We start from the raw sequence: 23271 nt of genomic DNA, 5'->3' as shown, positions 1-23271 counted from the left end.
CTTCTGGGGAAAGTTAGCAAAAAACACCGAAATCTCAAGGGAAAAGGATGACTGCCAATAGATGAAGATTTAAGCTAGAAACAGTGAGTGACCATACACGGATGTTCAATGTTCCTGGTCTGTAAAAGTACCATCAGACCTGTTGTCCTCTTAGTGGTCAATTAAAATAGATATCTAGGTGGGAAATCTCACTATAATAGTCTCTATTATTTGCCCACATACAACAAAAAGGCAAGTGTGTAGTTTTTGACCCAAACAGACCACCAGGGCAGAATGACTGACTTCCACTACCTCCCTAGTTCAATCATTTCCTGCCTGGCTCACTGTTTTTTCCATCCTCCATCTCCTCCCTTTTATCTTGCTTCCTTTTATTTCCACCAGCAACACATAATATGCTTACTTTTTGTAGAGGTGTAGGAGGAAGGTCCAAGGACGGGGTTGCCCTTTGCCATGCCTCTTAAGACACAGTAGTTGAGTGATGACTGGGAACAATGAGCACTGTACAAACAGGTGTATTAGGAGTTATAAGCAGGTCAATATTCACTCCTTGTTCTGATGAGACCACCTGTCAAAACACTGAGAGTCAAGATGGCTGCAGTGAAAGGCCTTTAGAAGGTATGCCTGCTGGCCAAGAGTACCTTATGTGTTCACCAGCAGAGCCAAGAAGAACACCACTTTTCTGCAGTTTCTTATGATAGCAATCATTTAAGGGCTGAATTTTCCTTCAGTGTACACATTTTTCAAAATATATTTTAGGGTAGTTATTTTTATAGAATATTTCACACTAGAATCGCCTTGTTCTTATATAATCATCTTCTTAACTTCTATTAAAAAGCACTTGCCATTGATTTGATTTAACTTACGGTCATGGTGATTCCGTTTCTGTACAATGTACAGGCAAGCTCTCTATCAGGTTTGACAAACTCTGGACAGAGCACACACTAACTGTCCTAGGTCCCCAACTTTCCAACACTAGCTTAGTTGGTCATTTAATAACAGATTTTCTCATAGAAAAAACACATTAAGCAAATATATAGGAATGCTGTTTGATACCTAGGAATGCTGTTATTTTTATTCCCTGGCCCTGTTTCTCTAGCCCTTTACTGACTGATGATGCTCTCTGTCCTCCACATTCCTGCTTCTCTCTTCTGGCAGATGGTTATACCACAGATGATATTGAGTTTTACTGGAGAGGAGGGGACAAAGCTGTCACCGGAGTAGAAAAAATCGAACTCCCACAGTTCTCCATCGTGGAGCACCGCCTGGTCTCAAGGAACGTCGTTTTTGCCACAGGTGAGTCATGTTTCTGCTATTGCTCTCGATGACCAGTTTCATATGAGATGCATGGTAACTGACTAACAGCAAGAGGCCACTGAAGTAAGTCCCTCAATATGGTCTCATCATCTCCCCCTTTCCTCTGTAGTTCCAGGGACTGGAGCATAGCTATGGATAGGAAGGATTATCCCCAAAAAGAGCTACTTTCTGCAGCTGATTATATAGAAGCCAAAAGACCGAGATTCAATTTAACCAGTTGATATTTGGTAATATAGAAGACTCTGGTGTCTAAGCAGACCAGAGACCATGAGGGTCTTAGGGCTGGGAAAGCAGTGGGACATGAAGAAGACATGAGAAGTTGGTGCTGCATTCCTCCATGAAGTAAGCCACATGCTCCCACTCGGAAGCATGTGCCATAGGTGCCCTGTCTTCAGCCATCTTGCCATCTGCAGTCAGATTTACTTCTGTAGACACCGTCATTTGTCTTGAGAGTCTGTGATGAGGACTGCTCTGGATCTCATTTCATTGCCATCTTTGCTGCCACGAGCCAAAGGTTACTCAGCTGTTTCCTGCTCTTCCTTCTGTTCTTACTGAGGCTTTACTGAATAGCACCCATGTTTTACAATGTGAAACACTTTCTTCTCAGGTCCATATCCTTACTGAACTTTGTGTTTCCCCTTGAGCTAGCGAATTAAAGTGCTTGGAAAATTGTTTAACTATGAAGATCCCAACTCTCATAGGACAATGCTATTGGACTGAGATGGACTTTTTCTCAGCCGGCATCTTTGTGTCCACAAAGCCAAATAATGACCAATGAATAGAAATGGTCCTATCCCACGGGGCATTCATGAGACGTGGCACTGCTCTGTCCTTCGGGCTTGACCATCTGTGACCTACAGCTTAGTGCTCCCATTCACATGGCTAACTGTGACTCAATTTTCAGCTTACTTGTGAAGTTGGGAAGCCTTTACGCCCCCTCTCCCCTTATGGTACCTTCTCAGTCCTGATCCTCAGAGGACTGATAACATTGAAGCTCTCCTCACTGTTCCATGGGGCCGTGTCATGTAGGTCGTATGTCCAGGAAGGAGGAACTAGACCTTCTCCTGGTCATTCCTCCCTCCTCTTCTAGACTGCCCACACTTTCAACCATGCAGCAGTGGTCGTGTGATAAGAAAGGTCATTGGATAAATAGAGGTCACTGTATCCTCCTTCCTCCATAGTCAGCTTCCATGATGAGTATAGATAGCATCCTGAATTGCTAAGGCACAAGCCAGGTGTGATCTCATGGAGGGCGGCAATGTCTTCTGTTGCACCTGGGCTACAGATGTCCCTGCAGTCTCTGCAGAGGACACGTTGCAACATCCACTCTATACCCAGCAGGAATGTTGGTGTAGCACCCCTGGATTTACTATGCAGGAAGACTTTCCATAACTAAGAAAACCGCCCTGTAAGGACCTCTATAAGATTATTTACTACTTCTAACACTGTAGTTCAGACAGTGCCATGGTCAAAGTGAATGTCAGCATATTATCCACTGACAGTCCATAGCTGCCTTCTCTCTCCATTTCTGTAGGTTTTAAAGAAATGTCTGCACAATGTTATTGTTTTAGTGTTTAGAGATCTTGCACATTTTAGTTAGATTTTTCTGTGTCTCTAATAGTTTTCTGCTGCTGTTATAAATGGTAACATTTTCAAAGTGTAATTTGAAACTTGTTGCTGATTTACAATATGATAAGTTTGTATTGAACAAACTTGGTTGTGACAGTTAATACTTCCAAGAATATACCCATATGCATTCCTAAGCAATCATGTGTGAGTTACCTACATTCCATAGAGCAAAGAAAGCTTGTTTTTGAAAGCTCGTGACTCTAGCACCTGCCAGAAACAAGTGTAGGTCCGCTCCGAGTCAAAAGACTTTGAACCGCTTCTATGATTTTTAATGGCTAGTAAGAACAGCTTAGACACTGCTGGCGGGAGAATTTTTGAACTGAAAGATGAGTCAGAACATTTCGAGGGTATGATATGAGGTAAAAACAATGTAAAGAATACAGAAGAGAGAGCGTGATAAACAGCGTCCTGGGCTTGGTCAACTTTTGTAGTTTTTATATGGACCCTAAGGGTGCCCTTCATACCAAGACATTTAGCGCAGGCAGCTTCTGCAAAAGCTGAAATTTATTCCTAACTTTCCATTTTAGAAAAAGCCCAGATGAGTGTCTACTCGGTGGAAGGAGTTTAAATGGCTCCTGTCCTCTGTTCGCTGTCTCTGCCTCTCTTTCTTACTCTCATGTTGCAGAAATATAAACCATTTAATTCCTTGTTATATGAAAATGTTACATATTAGAATATCTACCCAGAACCAGTGTGCTTTAAAGACTCTAAGTCAAGACAGTTAACTCTTTTCTTTAATTAAAAGATAATTTGGGGGGTTCTTACATCCCTTTATACATCAATTATATCAAGAATATTTGTGCATATGTTGCCATCATTATTTTCTAAACATTTACTTGCTATTGAGCCCTTGGTATCAACTCAAACTAATCTTTTTAAATTAGTTTTCTTTACTTTGTTCAATTGCAAAAAAAAAAACCAAGAAAAGCCATACTTTCTCATTCTCTTTACTTCCTTTGTGTGTGTGCAATATTTTATTTCTATTTTTTGTTTTGTTTTCTTATGTCTCAAATAGTTTGATTGGCATATGACATACAAATCGTACAATTTAATAGTCCAATCATGTTAAGAAGAGTTATCAAATCACTGCAACACTTAGTTTCAGGACATTTTCTTCTGTCTTGCATACACTCGTTGTTAACTTCCATTTCCCCCCAACCTCTGCTGCCATACCCCAATGTAATGATTAATCTAGTTACTGTCTCTATAGACCACTTTAGCCTGGATTTCATCAGCAGAAAATCAGGCAAAATAAAACCAAAAAATGAACCCCCCAAAGGACAAAATGAAACAGAGAAAAACCTCAATTGAAAAGAAAGCAGAAAATGTTAAAAACAGAAACAACTGTAAAATGGGTCAAGGGATAAATGCTAGATGAGTCCACTGCTGTAGGAACAGGCAGCAGAATGGGCACAAGCTCAGGCTTGTAGGGCACCCAGTCTGCTGTCCAGGGAGCCAGACAGGCTGGGAGAGAGGCTGACAGGAGCCAATGAACCATCACCATCTGCTCTAGGTAAATATTTTGAAGGTCATTTCACTGGAGGGCGTCTCACGTCAGCTGGGCTCAAATGGTCAGAGGTGGGGAAGGGGATGTTTTCTACTGACTGTAAAGCTATGATGAGGTCTTCCTCACCCACTGCCCCAGTAGACAACCCTATCAGAGGGATGGTGGGTACTGATGGGAAAGATGAGTCAGGAGAAGCGAAAGCGAGCACACATCTGGGGAACAAAAATATATGTTTGTTGGTATGCAAAGCAGGAGGACTGACCTCCAGTTGGGGGAAGAATGACTGAAAAGACTGAGGGGATCCTAGGGGGGAATTGTCCCTGGTGATATGCATTGAATGGGCCGCATTGACCCAGGCTTCTGGACCCATGCTGGGTGCCCTGGAACACTGGGACATTGAATCCTGGGTCTTCAAGGTGCCCGGCATGCTCCAGAGGCAGCATCAGTGAGATCTGATGCAGAAACTCCACTGGGGGAATTGGACTCTACCTGAGACACACTCGTAACCTGAGGACTTCAGTCAGAAAGTACATGGTGTCTGAGTAACGGGAAGACAGCTGTACCAAGGTGAACTGTTGGTAGGTGGACAAACATGGTCTTGCTACATCAAGGCCCTATATGCTGTATTAAGACATATATAATTCCAGCAAACCTGTCACTGGCATCCTCAGAGATTATCATTGTACATTTCCCCTGACAATTAACCCCCCTATTGTTTGTGTAAACAGTGTCCAGCCATGAAAGGACTGATTTTCTTCAAGTGAATAATTCAGGTACTGTGATGTGGAGTTAACCCACATTGGCCCAACAGGGCTTTAAGACATTAGGACCAGGGGAAGATTGTTATGGTTCAGGGGGATGATCGATAGGATTCTCTACCATAAAAAACACAGAGGTTTTGAAAGGGAGTCAAAGGCAGATGGGAAAAAACAAACCTAGATCCAGGAAAGGGTTTGGGGCTTGCACTAAATTCTAGCTCCAACTTAAGAACAAGGAGTTCTTACATCATGTCCCTGCTCCATACTCGTCCTAAAGAAGGAAGTAAGAAGATAAGTGTGCTGTAGCAAACTTTGATGAAGAAATCAGATGGTGCCCAGCTACCAGATAAAATAGCATCTGGGGTCTTAAAGGCTTGTCTCCAGTCAAGCAGTCATCTAAGTGAGATGTCAACTAAATCCACATGGAAGAAACACACCATCATCAGTCACCGAAGGATGGGAACCCATACAGCCCAAAGTAGAAGGAGGGATCTGTATCAGAGCCTAAATTGCCAAAGGGCAGTTTGCAGAAGACTCTGGATGGCAGTGGGGGCCCACCAAGACACATCTGTGGGAACAACAAAGGAAATAAGCCTCCAGGGATCTCCCTCGATACATCATTGAGGGATGGGAGGGAAGTGGTTACTACACAGAGTGCACTGGGGCAACGAGTAAAGAAGATCAAAGAGATAAACCTGACTTGAACAGTTAAAACCTTGCCTGTTGACCGCACCCCACCCCCACCCCCCGACCTCTGATGCACACTGAACCTGATCTGGTATTCAACGTTTTCTCTATTTTTATTTTGTCTGTTTATTCATATCAGGGTTTATCTCAGATATGCTATGGCATTGGGGTCATCATCTTGAAGTTGTTTATTACAAGGTGGTACCTCCCCCCAAAAAAGGATTTTTTTTAAGCTATGTATTTTTTTTTTTTTACAAAACAACCTTATCACCTTCAAAATACTCTCCATTACACTCAATGCATTTGGCAAATCTACGATTCCATTCCTGAAATTTTTCAAATTCATCTGTTTGGATGGCTGACAGCACTCCCTCATTTTTTTCTTCACCTCTTCTATATCTTCAAACCACTGTCCTTTATGCCCCTCTTCATTTCTGGAAGCAAAGGAGCAAAGTCAGGTGAGTCAGGTATGTGGGGAAGAGAGACATGCTGATTTTTGCCAAACTTGTGCATCGAGATGGCTACAGGAACAGGAGTATGTATTGTCATGGTGGTAAAAACAATCAGGCCTCCATCTGCCATAAATCAGGACTTTTTTTGTCACACACTGTCAGGCAATCTTTTCAGAACCTCTAAATAGAAAGCTTGATTAACAGTCTGGCCTGGTGGAACAAACTCCAAATTCACTATCCCCCTCACATCATAAAAACAAAGGAACATTGTCTTGGTTTTTTTATTTCACTTGACAAACTTCTGGGGCAAGGTGACGATGGTGTTTTCCACTGGCTTGGCTGATGTTTTGTTTCAGGATCATAAGAATAGCACCATGTCTCTTCACCAGCAATGACCTTGGGAAAAAAGTCTGGGTCACACTGGGCTGTTCTTTCAGAACATGGCATGTTTCCTCATCAGTCATTACCTGAGACACACATTTCACCGCGACCCTTCTCATTCTCAAGTCTTCCTTTAAAATTCACTGAACTGAGTTCCAAGAGAGTCGGGATCACTTCCGCATCTCGCCAATGGCGCAGTGTGGTCTTCAGCACAGCGCACACACTTTGTGGACCTTTGAGTTCATTCCGGAAGTTGACGGACGTCAGAACAAGGTTTATCATCCACTGACATTTCACCTATTCAGAAATGAGAAAAGCATTTGTACACTTGAGGCTTTTCCCGCTGCACTGCCCTTGTAAGCTGTGTTCAACATCACAAAAGTGTCTGCGGCATTTTTCCCGAGCAGGAAATAAAATTTCACAGTGGCATGCTGTTCTCTCAAGTCAGCCATCACAAAAAAATGAGGTTGGAGCAAAACTGTTTTTACAAAAAAGTTCTTTGGGACTAGGAAGAACCTTCCCAGGTGGCGCCATTGGGTGCATTAACTCAGAGAGAGTCCCTTGATGCTCACCTAGTGGGGAAAATGCATACCACAGAAAGCTCTGCCCTGCTGAGCTGTTTTCCATTTTGGTGGTAGTGGTGGGGGTCGGGTGGGGTGGGGTCACCCCCTCTTATTGTTTTCCATTTTTTGTATATGATATCTAGGATTGATGAACTTCTAGGGACAGCAAGTAGATTAAGGGTTTCAAGGTGGGGTGGGTACAATACGGAGTGGGGGTGGGGTTAAAATGAGATGATGTCAAGGAGTCCAGGAAGAAAAGGAATGTTAGGAAACTGATCGTGGTAGCAATTGTAAATACTGCTTGGCATGATTGAACTATGGAATGATGTGATATATATATTAATATATAATATAATATATATATTAATTCCCAATTTAAGAAAAAAATTTAACTTGGCCAAAAGGCCAATCAAATGATAAGGTGTTATATTTTCAGCTAACTATGGCAGATAGGGTTAGTTTTTTTTATTAAATAATATTAACAACTATCTGACAATATGGGAAAAATACTTGAGTAGCAAAGTGGAAAAATAATTAGGTTAAAATAAATACTATATTTAATTTATCTAAACAAATATATTCAACTAGCAATGTTTAAAGCCCCTAAAATAAATTGTTTTCGCCACAAAGATCAACAGATGATAGTTTGGACTTTTGTATTGGTCCTGATTAGGGTCCCACTGAGCAGAGAGTGTGAGATTTACAAGGTTCTGCCAAATCTGAAATTTACCTTTAACTTATAATTTTCTTTGAGCTGAAGGGATGTCATTTTTGTTTGCTATATGAAAAAAATAGATTTTTAAAGTGTTATTTTAATTTTGGAGATTTTTCTATCTCTTCCTTTTTGAGGAACATTTGCCCAGTATTATCACTGAGTTATCTTACCATAACTTCTGCCAGGATTTGAAGAAAAAGAGAAGGGTGTAAGTGAATGATGATGCATCATTTCATTTAAGACATATAAGTTTTCTATTCTTTAAAAATTAATTCTCAAAACACCATTACCTTTAGGTTCATTTTCATTTGCATTCATTGTAATTCATTTCATTACATTCATTTGTTGTTGTTGTTTTAATCTTGATTTCCTACAATCTGCACATGCACTTAAATTTTCTAGATTTTATTCAGGAGTTTCAAATTGTAGCTTTACTTAACCAAAACTTTGTGACCGGACTATTTTCCATGAGGCGTACTAGTGTTTTACTCCTGCCCATCCACCCACTGGGAGTGCAAACCCACCCAGATGCATTTCAAAATGAAAGGCTTAATGAACTGGCCCTGGAAGGTCAGAGCCTTAAAAACCAGCTGTAGCACAGACTTATGCTGAAATACCCGAAGTCTAGAGAAAGACATTGTGTGCAGTAATATGTGATGGGTTTGCCATCTGTCTATGAATTATAATTTAAATTAATCTTAAATTCAAGACCAAATTCCCACCTTTAAAAACTGTTTTATTGACATAATTCATACATCATACAATTCAGTGGTTTAAATATATCAAAGAGTTATGCAATCCTCACCACATTAACTTTTAGAATATTTTCTTCGTTCTTGCACTCATTATTTGCTCCTCATTTCTCCAGCCTTCCCTGCCACAACCCTAAGAAACTCTGAATCCAGTATTGTCTCTATAAATTTACCAATCCTGGATTACATATGTAGAAAAACATACCAAACAAATGAACTAACAATAACAAAGTACAACTGAAAAAACCTCTATCAAAAGGAAAGCAGAAAATAGTAAAAATTAGAACAGACTTACAATGAGTCAAATGGGAAACAAATGATAAGGTGTTCCATTTTAACCTAACTACACCTGCCTTAGTCCCTTTTCCAATGCACTCTGTCTGATAGCCGGGCTGTTCATTTCCCATTGGGGCTTTAATCCTCACAGGGACCCTGCAAGTGGCATTTGGGTATTCCATAGCCTTCTCAAATGCAACTTACTATCAACTCACTGCCATTTAGTCGGTGCGGACTCATAGACACCTCCTATAGGACAAGGAAGAACTGCCCTTGCTGGTTTTAGAGACTGTAACTCTTTACAGGAGTAAAAAAAGCCATGTCTTTCTCCCTTGCAGTGGGCTGATGGTTCTGTACTGCTAAACTTGAGGATGGCTACCCAGTGAGTAAGCACTATACCTCACGGCCCATACTCAGAATTTAAGTTCTCCTTGGGTCTTGGGCTTTATTATTTACAATCCTTGGGACGTCCAGGCTGGTGTTCTTCTTCATGGATATAGTTGACACCTCACTTAGAGGGCTGCTTGTTTTAAGACACGCCTTTCAAACCCAGATGATATTCTTCTGATAGCCTGACACCATCTGGTTTCTTCACCACATTGCTATAGCACCCACATTTTCAGTGATCTCTTCATGACGGCAAGGAGCTAACATAAGATATGGCTGCAACATAAGAACCAATTGTTCTTAGATTAGGGCTATGTCTAAGCAGAAGCTAAAATGCATTCATATATCTATAGTTTATATATGTCTCTGGCCCACTTTGGAGACACCGTCATCATTTTATTTGGGAACACCATAAATCATCTCCACTGGGCAGATGATAATTCTATTGCTATATCATTAATTTATCCAATGATATAGAATTTAAAATACCCTTGAGAAAAGGAAAGTATACGTGTAAAATCCATCTTTTTAGATAATAATGTATGGATTATTCATTTTCACGGATTAAAAAACTTAAGTGGCTGGAAAGTATTTATATAGACAATAGAGGGTTGGAGATAGGGCAAAACTTTCAATAATGCTCATTCGCAACAGCAGAACTGTGCCTGCTGGAACGAGACAGGTTATAAAAAAGCAAAGAGAGTATGAAAATAACAACTATGTGGAAGTCTTGAGTTTCGATATATTAGGCGCCCTCAAAACAAGGAATTTGAACTAAAATGCAATGATCTCCACATCTATAACCTTGGCATAGTTTTTATATGCTTCTTTGCGCAATATGGTGTTGAAGTCTTACATCAAAGGAGTATTTCAGTTCTGTTCCTCTGCTACATTGAATAAAGAAGACAGAAGAAGAATTGATGCATTTGAATTGTGGTGCTGGAGAAGAATACTGAAAATAACATGAGCTGCTGAAAAGACAAACCGATCTGATTTAGAAGAAATACCGTCAGAGTGCTCCTTAGAGACGAGGATGGCAAGATTGCATCTTACATACTTTGAACATGTCAGGAAAGTTCAGTCCCTGGAGAAGGACATGTTAGGTAGGGCAGAGGGGACAGCAAGCGAGAGGAAGGTCCCCAAGGAGACGAGCTGGCATCGTGTCTGCCACAATGTGCTCCGTCATAGGAACAGTTGTGAGGATGGCAAAGGACCAGGCGGCTTTCCTTCTGCTGTGCATGGGGTTGCTATGGGTCATAACCTACCCCTTGGCGCCTAACAACAATCCGGTCCAGATACGTTTACGGTACAGCCCATTTCTCATAGTATGCTTTCCCAATCAGATCCTTATGGGATGGCCTTTGCAAGATGCCGTGTACCTCAAAAGAACGGAGTCTAAATTCCCTGGGTCTACAGCACACAGCCAGTCATCAAGGGATGAATAGAACATGAATCAAAAGTGTTTAATTAGGCCATCATCTAGTTTTGGAGGGTTATCGAAGGAATACTAATTGTTTTTCCCAAGGTCAGCTTGCTCCACCTACTTTATCCACCAGCAGCAGGAAGATTTCCTTCTCAGAAACAGGCATGTCTTTTGTCACCTCTTCACTTGAATTTCCGTTAAGTTTCAGTGAGCACCCTTGTTGATATGAGTGAAGATAGATCAGTGGCAGGAACTGATGGATCCTCGCTCTCTCCTGAGCACAAGAAACCTGCCCCAGCTGAGGAGAGGCACCCTCTGTGGAAGTGGTTCCTAAGCTGTACAAATAAAGGGGTGATAGATGCATCATGAGCATTAGGCGTGCACACCAACTTGGTTGTAACCCGGCTCTATTCATTCACGTTCATCTTTGTAGATGATGTTTCGATACTCTCAGACCAATCACCTTAGGTTCCTAAACAGATATAACCCCTAATTCCTCAGTTTAAAAAATAGTGTGTGTGTGGGGAGGGAGGGAGGGAGAGAGAGAGAGAGAGAGAGAGAGAGAGAGAGAGAGAGAGAGAGAGAGAGAGAGAGGTGTGTATACACATATATATTGGGTGAGTGTGTTCAGGCCAGAGGAATCTCACTCATTCCCATTACCCCGGGAGTTAATGACCTCATCTTGTTGCGGTGAGGTCACCTTTTCTTAAGGATCCCTTATGAAAAAAGTATCACCTCAAAGTGCACGTTTCTTCAGAACTGAATTGTGCCTTCATTAAAAACAATAATTTCTCCCTACCTTCATGTTAGGGAATTGATTTTAAGAATTCTAAAGGTAAAAACTCTTAGATTCTAGAATCCTAAGTGTGAAATTCACCAAAGGGAAAAAAATAAGGAAGAGGAGTCTGCTAAGTTCAGCATGTATTAGGGAATAGGTAGTATGGTTTTTATATTGCTATTAACTAAGCCATTTAATTCCCAGTAAAATATATGTAGCTGGTATTCTTTTTAAAGCAATTATTTACATATAATTTACATTTTATTCAATATACACATTATTCAATATAATTCACATTCAATGTACAATTTTTAATACATTCAGAGTTGTGGTAACATTACCACAGACAACTTTAGCACATTTTTATGATCTCACAAAGAAACCATTAACAATGACCCACCTGCTCCCAAGGCTCCTTTATGTAGCCCTTGACTTCTTTCAATTAGGCTATTTTTTTCAAGGTTCCTCAACAATGTAGCATGTTTTGGTACTTTATTTCAACACCAACACATTGTTTTCCACTTAGGAAATTCCTGTCACCGTGTACAACTCCTTCTTGTCTGTATTATCTTTCTATCCAGTTTTGTTTTAATATATTTATCATAAAATTTCTCATTTTAACCATTTGTCAGTAAAATTCAGTACCAATAGTTGTGAAGTTATGTAATTTAAAAATGTTGTGAATTAGGTGAAGATTTACAGAGCAGATCATCAGGTTTCCATTCGCCAATGCATACATATTTTTGTCTCAATTTATACATTGCAATTCCTTCAATGTACCATCACTCATGCCAATTCCTTCCTTTTTCCTGTTCCATTCCTCCTTCTTAACTTGCTGAACATTGTCCTTGGATATTTGCTGCCTTTTTGATATTAAATGATTACTTATTTTTACATGGGAGTGAATTCAGTGACAGATCTGAAGAATGACTAAGGGTCATTGTATTGAGCCCAACTCATCTTCTCCTTCTCTGCCTCCTCCTCCTTCTCCTTCTTATTCTTCTTTTGGGACATTTATTAAGGGTTAAGTGGGGGCAAATATAGGACAAATAGAGAATTATCATTCAGATTAGGGAAACAAATAACATGGCAATAAGGGTGTCCAAGGTGCCGTACACACCTTTTACAAAAGACATGGGGGTTCAGGAAAAAAACTGCCACATAAACATGGTTGGTGGCAGATCAGTACAATAGATTTACTGGTGGCAGTCACGGAGCAGGAACGGGGCCATGATTGGACAGTGCTTTATGTAAGTCAGAGGAGCTTACCATGCTGATCCTGGGTCTTCCTGGAGGCAGTCAAGGCATGGCTCATAACGATTCCACTCTCTATACAGTAATCTCCATTAATGACATAGCCAGGTAAGGCCATAAGGGAGATTTCCCTTAAGCTGGTCACTAGGGGTGTTGGGGAGCAGGAAGTCCACTTTCCAATACACTGTCTGAGTGTAAGACTATTCAAACTCCTGGTCAATGGTCAGAGGGGATTCAAAGAAACTTTGATCTATGTGGGGGCTCTTCAAAATGGATTTGTGGTTTTCACTGTCATTCATAGTCTTCTGCAAACCAAGTGCTCAGAATTTAGGCTCCAATACAATTCCGTCTTCTTATCATAAATTTTATTATTAATAAGCCCTGAATCATACAGGCTGGTATGCACCTTCCATGTCGACTTAACTGATACCTCTCTTATCATGCTACTTGCTTTAAGATAAACCTGTAAGACCCCAGATGCAATCCTTTCATCAGACCATTGGACCAAACTGGCCACCATCTCATTTGTCATTAAATATTGCTAGAGAACCCATATCTTCAGTGATCATGAAGCGAAGCATGAAGCAGGGTCATATCATAAGAACTAATTGTTCTTAAGTCATTATTTACAATTAATTATAAACTAAAATCCATTCATATATCTAATATATATGCATATATATATGCAGCATTGTCAGCTTCTTCAGAAATAACATAAGTAACCTGAGGGGTACCATTTCAGGAGGTAGTAAGTGAAGAAAGAAATTCAGGCTGCATTGAAAGAACTAGCCAAGAAAACCCAAAACCCCTTCAGGAATGTATGCAATACCAATCGAAGGGTTTCACCAAGCTGTTGAAGCACTGGAAGCACTCACTCCTCTATACCAGGACATGTTGAAGATAGCCACTCAGCCAACAGACTGAAAGAGGTCCATATTTGTATCCATTCCAAAGAAAAATGACCAAACAGAATGATCAAATTGCAGGACAAAATCATTGATGTCACATGTATGTGAAATTTTCCTGAAAACCATCTAGCAACACAGCAGTCCAAGGAGCTGCCAGAGGTTAAGGTCAGATTCAGAAGAGGAAGTGGTACAAGGGATATAATTATTGATGTCAAATGGATCTTGTTTGAAAGCAGAGAATACCAGAAAGATGTGTATTCGTGTTTTATTGACTATGTCACAGTATTTGGACCGTGTGGATCACAACAAACTATAGATAGCCTTGAAAAGAATGGGAATTCTAGAACACTTTATTGTGCTCATGTGGAACTTGTAGATGGAACAAGAGGTAGTTATGTGAACAGAACGGGAGAATACTGCCTGGTTTAAGATCAGAAAAGGTGTGTTTCCTTTCACTGTATTCACTCAATCTGGATGCGGAGCCAATAATTAGAGAAGCTGGATTATATGAAGAAGAATATGGCAGCAGGGGTGGAAGTGAACTTATTAACGACTTGTCATACGCAGGTGACACAACCTTGCTCGCTGAAAGTGACTTGAAGCACTTGCTGATGAAAATCGAGGACTGCAGCTTGTAAGTATGGATCACAACTCAGTGTAAAGAAGACTGAAATCCTCACCACTGAACCAATAGGTAACATCACAATAAATGGAGAAAAGATTGAAGTTGTCGGGGACGTCATTTTGTGTGGATCCACACTCAATGCTCATGGAAGCACCGGCCAAGAAATCAGAGAATACATTGCACTGGGTAAAACTGCTGCACAAGACCTCTTTAGCATATTCAAGATAAGCAATATTGTTTTTTGAGGACTAAGGCGCACCCAGCCCAACCCATGGTATTTTCTGTTCCCTCCTATGCAAGAAAAGTTGAACATTGAATAAAGAAGATTGAAAAAGCATTGATACATTTGACTTGTGGTGTTGGTGAAGAATATTCACACTACCATGTACCACCAAAAGTAAAAAACAACCAACTCTTGGAAGAAGTACAGCCAGAATGCTCTTTAGAGGCAAGAATGGTGAGATTTCATCTCAAGTACTTTGGACAGGTTGTCAGGAAAAACCGGTCCCTGGAGAAGGACATCATGCTTGGTAAAGGAGAGGGCAGTGAACCACAGGAAGACTCTTAAGCTGCATCCACCCAGCGACTTCAAATGGCCTCAACCATGAAAACCATTGTGTTGACGGTGCAGGACCTGCAGGGTTTCACTCGGCTGTGCATCGCGTCACTATGAGTTGGAGCTGACCCAATGGCACCTAACAACAACACACACAGGTCATTTGGTAATTCTAATAATAGTATCATTAATCTAGCCATTGGTATAGAATTTGAAAGTTAGTAAGAAAGTGGAAAGATGCATGTATAGGAGAGTTTATTGGACTAAAACGTGTGGAACATTAAGTTATACAGATTAGAAACTTAAGTGACAGAAAACAATGAGAGGGTTAGACACAGGCAAAATTTTCAATAGCACTCATTAAGGCAAATCTGTGTGCAGAAATAAGTCATGTGCCAACAAGCAAAGAAAATATGAAATTTGCAAATATATGTTGGTCTTAAATCACCAATGATTGGGAATTTAAAGCAGGAGATTTGGGCATCCTTGAAAGCAGAGATTTGGACCCAAATCCAATGACTTCAGAGTCCAAGATCTTTGGGATAACATGAGGCTATTTTATCTTTGAAGATAAAGGTGTATTTTAGCACCTTTAATCTTTAAGAGACGTGTTTAAAATGCAGTCTAGCTCACTTAGTGGGGTTTCCAGGTCATATCCTTCTGATGTGGCCTATGCATAATTCTATACACCTTGATGGCCTATAGCACAAACCCTGGGTGACCAAATGAAGAAAATAATGTTGGTCAAGGATGTATGATTCACCAAATCCAACCAATACAGAGCTGATTCCCTCATTTGGTGTCTACACTAGTAATGGTGGGCATTTTCCCCAAGGGCAGGCGGTTTACCCATCAAAGGAAATGAAAGCCCTTCCTGAAGGAAGGCACAACTCCCATTCCTCTGGTGATAAATTCCCACTGCAGTTCACTGAACACCATTGTAGGAACGTCTATTAAGTCAGCAGGCTGTGGGACAATGATTGATATGTTTAGGTTTGTTGCTGTCATGTTGCTGTGTGTTTAACTTCTCCTTGCCTGGAAATACCCTTATGTCCACCTCATATATGAGGGACAGTTTTGCTGGTTGTAAGATCTTTGATAGGCAGTTTCTTCCCTCAGCAATATCTCTATCTCTATTCCCATGGTGTTCTTGCCAGCATGGTTTCTTCTGAGAAATCTAAACTTGTTCTTATTAGTTTTAGGAGACTGTTCATTTTCCCTAGTTCCTCTCAGGATTCTCTTTTGTCCCCCTTTTTCCTTGAAATTAACGAGTTTGAACAATATGTGGTGATGTTTCCTTTGAGGGTCTCTTGCCTTCTTGAATAGCTATTTTCTCTTCTCTTAGGGTGTTAAGGAAGTTTCCTCCCATGATTCTTGTATTATTTTCTCTATGTATTTTGTTTGTTTGTTTCTCCCGGCCCTAGAATCCCAAGGAGATGTAGGTTTTGAGAGTGCCCCACATAATTCTTAAGCTTTCTTCAGATTCCTTTGCTCTTTTTGATGATTTTTTTCTCATTAGTTGTAGTTGAGGGAATTGTATTCAAGCTCATTAATCCTGCTTTCCATTCCTTTGATTGTATTACTCTGTTTTTACACTGGTTTGTCTAATTCTATTGTTTATTTTCTAAAATCCTAATTGGTCTAGCGTTTCTACTTTTTCTTCTTAAGTCCTTTTCTCAAACATTTGCTCCCTCCATGGAACATACGTGAATATCATTCTTCTGAATTCTATTTTTTGTGACTTCCAGAGCCTTTTCTTCAGAATACTCATTTGGATCTGGGTTTTGTTTGGTTGTGTGTGTCTGTTTTTCTTGTTTTGTTTTGTTGTTGTTGTTCTGTGTTTTCTGGTGTGTGTGTGTGCATGTGTGTACTGCAATTGACTGCTATTACTGTGGCATCACGGTTCAGCTGTTCATGTTGGATAGGCTGCTAAGTCGTGTGGGGACAGTTGACTGGAAGATGGAGTTAAAAGGAATAATGGAAATCATGAAATGAAAGGAGCAAGAAGTATGAAAGAAGATGGGGAAAGATAGGAAGGGGAGATAGATAAATACAAAGAAGATAAGGTCGTTTGAAAGAAAAGGAGAAAACATAAATAGGAATTTTAAAAAGAGGAATAAAGGAAAACGGGGAAGGATAACATAGAGACAAAAGAATAAACTTTGTTTTTAAAAAGGAAATGGGGGATACAAGATTGTTTCCTCTGTCTAGGAGCTTTCTAAAACATAGTCAGTCCATGGTGAAAGTAGTAAAACAGGCAACGAGAAGGTCTGGATGCCAACTGATTGCATATTGTCATCACAGGTTGGCCCTGTGGTCCCTGCTGGGCAAAGCTGCATTGGGAACCCATTGCTGGTGTTACAGCAGGCCATGCCAGCTCCTGGTCTGGGGGCACGGGGTGGTACTGACTTCTGGTCACTCGCACCACAGAGGCTTCTCTCATAGTTTGGTCATTGGTTCCATGGGTGCTGAACAGAAGACTGGAAGTTGGTACACGGAGGTCCACTCCATAGTCTGGTTGATTGATGCTCCCACATGGGCTGAGCAGAGCCCTGGACTCTGGAACAGCAGAAGTTCACTCACTAGTCTAGTTAGTGTTGCCATGGGCAGAGGTCTGGATTCATGGGCACTAAAGCAGAAGTCTGTTCTCAAGCCTAGTTCATGGGGGGAGGAGGGGGTCAAGCAGAGGTCTAGATGCTGACTCCAAGAAGGTTTACTCCCTAGCTTGGTTGATGGTGCCATAGGGCCAGGACCTGGGGGTGGGAGTGCAGTAGGCAGAAACGTAGTTGGGCACAGGTTACTTTGCTGTCCTGCTAAGTCCTTTCACCATGGATTTATTTGACCTTAAAATCATCTGGGATGACTTTGCTGATTTTCTCCTGGTTGCTGTAGAGAGGGGTAATTATTGCAGTCAGTCATCTTGCCCTGAAGTCGGCATCATTTCTTTTTATCACCAAATACTTTTCCATTATATGGATATGTTACATTTTAATGATCAATTCATGGGTTAATGCGCATTTGAGCTGTTTCTACTTTTTGCTATCATGAACAATACTTCTATAAAAATTTTACAATTTTTAGTCATTTTTTCCAGTATTCTTTGGTATACTATAGACATGGAATTACTGGGCCATATGGTATTATTTTTCAAAAAAAATCGTGTTATTGGGGCTCATACAACTCTTATCAAAATCCATACACACATCAATTGTATAAAGCACATTTGTACATTTTTTACCCTGATCATTCTCACAACATTTGCTCTCCACGTAAGCCCTTGGTATCAGCTCCTCATTTTTCCCTCTCTCCCTACTTCCCACTACCTCATGAACCCTTGATAATTTATAAATTATTATTTTGTCATATCTTACACTGTCCAACATCTCATTCACCCACTTTTCTGTTGTTGTTCTCCAGGGATGAGGTTATATGTAGATCCCTGTAATTGGTTCCCCCTTCCTCCCCTACCCTCTCTCTACCTTCCTGGTATCACCACTCTCACCACTGGTCCTAAAGGGATCATCTGCCCTGGATTCCTTGTGTTTCCAGTTCCTATCTGTACCAGTGTACATCCTCTGGTCTAGCCAGATTTGTAAGGTAGAATTGGGATCATGATGGGGTGGGGTGGTGGGGGAGGAAGCATTTAGGAACTAGAGGACAATTGTATGTTTCATCGTTGCTGACTGCATCCTGACTGGCTCAGAAATGTCAGGCTGTTTTAAAACATGCTTACAACATTTTACAATCCCACCAGTAGTACATGAGTGTTCCAATTTCTCCACCTGGAACCCTGGTGGCGCTGGTGGGTAAACATTGAACTGCTAACCTCAAGTTTGATGTTCATACTCACGAGCCACTCCACAGGAGAAAGGTGGCCTACCTGCTCCTATAAAGATTTACAGCCTCAGGGTTGCTTTCAGGTGGAATCAACTCAATGGCAGTGTGTAAGTATTTTCTCCATCTACTCAATAGCACATTACTATACATTTTTATTATACACATCCTAATGGTGTGATGTAATATTTCATTATAGTTTTGATTTATATCTACTCTATGACTAATAATGTCTAGCATCTTTTCGTGTCCTTATGGGTCATAACCTATCCTCCTTGTAGAAATGTCTATTCAAACCCTTTGCCCATTCTTTTCATTGGATTCCTCATCTTCTGAATATTCCTTGCTAAGGGTACTTTACGTATTCTAGATACAAATCCCTTATAAGATGTATGCTTTTAAAATATAATTTTTCTAAAGTATATATTGTTTTTCATTTCCTTGGTAGTGTCCTTTCAAACAGGAGCCTTGGTGGTGTAGTCATTATTGGTTGGGCTTTAATTCACATAGTTGGCAGTTTGAAACCACCAGCAGCTCAAGGGGATAGACTGGGCTTTTTACTGCTGTAAACAGTTAAAACCTCAGAAACCCACACGGGGTCGCTGTGAGTCAGCCTCTGACTCCATGGCAGTGAGTTATTTTTTGACCCTTTCAAGCACATATTTCAAAACATTTTGATGAAGTACAATTTATATATTTTTTGTTAGTAGTTATCCTTGCCTAAATGGACACGCAGAAATGGAGGGTCTAAGAAGTTAGTCAACTTTCCAAAGCGATCTCTCAAATGCAGTGTAAAGTAAAGCCTGGTCCTTCATACACCCTGTGAGATGTAATGTGGTTCAGCACTGGTTGAACAGTGAGGGATCAGAAAGAGAATGGTCGTCCAATTGAGACACTCTTGAAACACGTTTTTGAACTACAGCCCAGATTTCTCAATCTTTTCTTTCTTTAATTTTTATATTTTATATCTCTCCTTTCTTGAAAATTTTAACAGGTAACAATGAAGGTGACTAGTAAGGAAAATAGAAAATTCATAACACTATTTTCTATTTTAGACTGTATTGTGAGATAAAATTATAGATTGCAAAAGAACAAAACAGTATGTCAAAGGTACTGCAGCACCTATTAAGAGCTCACAACTTTCTTGGGAAATGGTACACGAGTCTCCCACAATTCCCTGGTTAGGGGGGAGTCATGAGTATTTGCCTTTATGAGTTTTCCAACATGAACGCCACCTAGAGTGATATTTACTTTGGCATAATGGATCCAGAACCTTAGTTTTGACTTTTCCTATTTAGTGCACATAGAATAAAGGGTTGAAATAAGTCAGCATTTTCTGCAGACAGTGTTGCCAAGGAATGCCTGAAATAGAAGAGTGCACTTTTTTATTTAATCCGGAACTGTGGCTCTGTCTGTTGGCACAACACCCGTTTTGGAACCTGATCCCATTTGCGTGGGCATCCCTGCATTACTGACGCAGAGTGTCTACTTCTATCGCTATTTGAAAGTGTCTGCCTTAGCACAGCTGAATCACTCCTTCTCAACTTTAAAGCACTGGTCACTGGATAAGATCATTCTGGAAGTTTTCTCCATATACATGGCAGAAAATATGGCTCCCATTCTGCTCACATAAGGAATTCTCCTAAAGAAGTTACAACAGAAAAAAAAACTTTTATGAGTCTGGAAAATTGCATGTAAAATGCAAAAACCTTTTCTTGAACAAGTGGGTCTTTGCATCTCTGGGAATTCTTGCTTAGTACCACTCTGAGACATTATGTCTCAACATCTGGGAAGCTTTGTCTGTCTCTATACAGCCCTGCATGGTCATTTACCATAATGATTTTCCTACCTCCATACCTAAGGAAGCATTTTTACCATCTATGCCTGACTTACACACACTGAAAACTCTCCCCACTTACTGATATCTTTTGCAAAAGCCTTTTTATTTTTCATTTTGAAGTTTTATTGGCACTTCTCCATATCATGCAATTCAATAGTTCAATCATATCAAGTAGGGTTCTACAGTCATTACCACAATCAATTTTAGCTCTAGAATTTTTCTTCTTCTTTGTACTCATCATTAGTGTAATTGTTATTATTTTACCTGTGGGAAAAATATACATAAAAACATTCTCCAATTGAACACCTTCTACATGTACATTTCAGTGTCCTTGATTATGTTCAGTTATGTCACCATTGTAACTAGCCTGTTCCAAATGTCTCTCCCACCATTCACAGAAACAGTATGCCCCCAAGCAAACACTCTTCCTCTTTCACCCACAGTAGCCACTGGTCAACTTTGATTTCTTTCTTCTTAAGTAATTTCCTCGATAAAAAATTCATATATCATGCATTCCCATTGTTAAGTCTCTTTTAAAAAGAGTTCCATATCCATCATCATAATTAGTTCAAGTGCCCCCTGCCCCATCCCACATCCATTGCTTGCTCCTCCACTCCCCTAATCCTCCCTTTCCCCCATCCCCAAGAAACCCCTACATTGGTTATTATCTCTATCCATGTATTCCTAAACTGAAACCTAACATAAACAATATAAATCAAAAACAGAGCAAAGCCTAAAGAAGAAAGTGACAATAATATTATGAAGATAAAAACAAGAAGTTTAAAAAAAGACCACCAGCAATATTTTAAAAATCAAAGAAGACATTTCTGTCATGGAATAAGCTAGAAATATGTAAGCCTTGATCAGTTTTAGGTTTTCCCAAGAGGGACATTGACTAGCCAAGTATAGTATTATACCACAGTTTGATCCACCATAATCAAGTTTACCACAATCTCTGTCTGATAGTAAAGCTATTTGAATCTGTCACCTGTGGCCAGAGGAGATTTACCAGAAGTTTAATCTGACCTGATACTCGGCAAATGGATTTTGGGTTCCCATTGTCCTCCATCGTCTTCTATAAATTGGTTGTTCACAATTTAAGCTCTGATCATTTTCCCTTTGCCACATTTGGATTTTGTTATTGCCATCTTTGGATCACAGAGGCTGGTGCACTTCTTCTGTGTGGACTTAGTTGACATTTCACTTCGGTGACTGCTTTTTGGAATACAAGCTGTTCAGACCCCAGAAACTATTCCAGTTGATAGCTGGGCACCATCTGCTTTCTTCACCACACTTCACAGTAGCACACTTACCTTCAGTGATCTCTTCATGAAGGCAACTATACAGCAGGGCCACATTATAAGAACTATCTTTGGGGCTAGAATGAAATGGGAGTCCAGAATCCATATTCTTGTCCAAGGGATATAAGCAACTCTGGTTTATTTTGGCAGCTAAGCTATTACAAAAACAAAAATCAACAACGAAAGAGAACACGAACAAACAAACAAAGACAGATATGAAAAGGGGGAGAGTGAAACATGGTCCAGTTACCACCGATTTGAATAAGTGTCTCCTCTGAAATCTAGGTGCTCCCTACCACTGGATTTAACTTGATCTTCCAGTAAGGTCTCGTCTCCTTTCTGTGGAGGGCCTATTGATTTGTCTCAGCTTTGTCCAGTTGTTGTATAGCTACAAGTGTGTGATCATCTCCCCTTTCCCCCTTCTTGAAGGAGCGACCCCAACAGATGTGAGGTGTTGCCTGTTCTAATGTGGTTCTCGTGAAGTGAACATAGGGGTGATGTATGGTTCATGATTGGTAGGCAGACTCCCTGCCTCTTTGTTTGGGAGTTGGTCTCTATGATTTGTTTAATTGCTGTATCACTTATAGTAGTGGACTCATGCAATAGTTGTCCTTTTGTGGTTGACTAATTTCACTCAGCACAATGGTTTCCAGGTATTCCATGTCATGCGGTGATTCATGTTTTCATCACTGTTTTGTTTTTTTTTAATCATTTTATTGGGAGCTTGTACAACTCTTATCACAATCCATCCATCCATCCATTGCGTCAAGCACCTTTGGTGCCCTCATCATTCTCCAAACATTTGCTTTCTACTTGAGACCTTGGTGTCAGCTCCTCATTTTCCCCCTCCCTCCTGATTCCACCTCCCTCATGAACCATTGATAATTTATAATTATTATTATTTTGTCATATCTTACAGTGTCCAACGTCTCCCTTCACCCACTTTTCTGTTGTCCATTCCCCAGGGAGGAGGCTAGCACAGACGTTTTCACAATGTGAAGTCTGCTTATCTACAAGCATGAGATATGCTTCCATTTATGTAGGTGTTTTTGCCTTTTTGTAGTTATGTTCTGTAATTTTCTCTGTATAGTTTTTTTGATTATTTGGTTAAGTTTATTCCTAAGTATTTTATCTTCTGTGTGGTATTGTTTTCTTAATGTCCTGTTGATATTCTCTCAATGTCCAAATGATATTTTTTAATGTCTTTTTCATATTGCTTTTCATTGGTATACAGGATTCTGATTGATTTCTGGTTGTTAATTTTGTACCCAGCAACCTTGCTAAATTCTCTTAACTGTTTCCAGTAGGCTTTTTTATGGAAACTTTTTGGT

At 40.2% G+C, this 23271-nt stretch overlaps 1 protein-coding gene across 3 annotated transcripts in view; it reads left to right on the top strand.

The window, feature by feature from the left end:
- GABRB3 (gamma-aminobutyric acid type A receptor subunit beta3) overlaps positions 1-23271 on the top strand; it is a 279016-nt gene that overhangs the window by 215235 nt on the left and 40510 nt on the right. For all 3 annotated transcript variants that reach the window (XM_075535698.1, XM_075535697.1, XM_075535696.1), the window contains exon 6: positions 1156-1293. In XM_075535698.1, the coding sequence (XP_075391813.1) occupies positions 1156-1293 (138 nt within the window). The remainder of the gene's footprint in view (positions 1-1155; positions 1294-23271) is intronic.

The sequence above is a fragment of the Tenrec ecaudatus genome, chromosome 17 (assembly GCF_050624435.1).
Source record: "Tenrec ecaudatus isolate mTenEca1 chromosome 17, mTenEca1.hap1, whole genome shotgun sequence".
Classification (NCBI taxonomy): Eukaryota; Metazoa; Chordata; class Mammalia; order Afrosoricida; family Tenrecidae; genus Tenrec; species Tenrec ecaudatus.
This window is presented reverse-complemented; position numbering and strand designations above follow the sequence as displayed.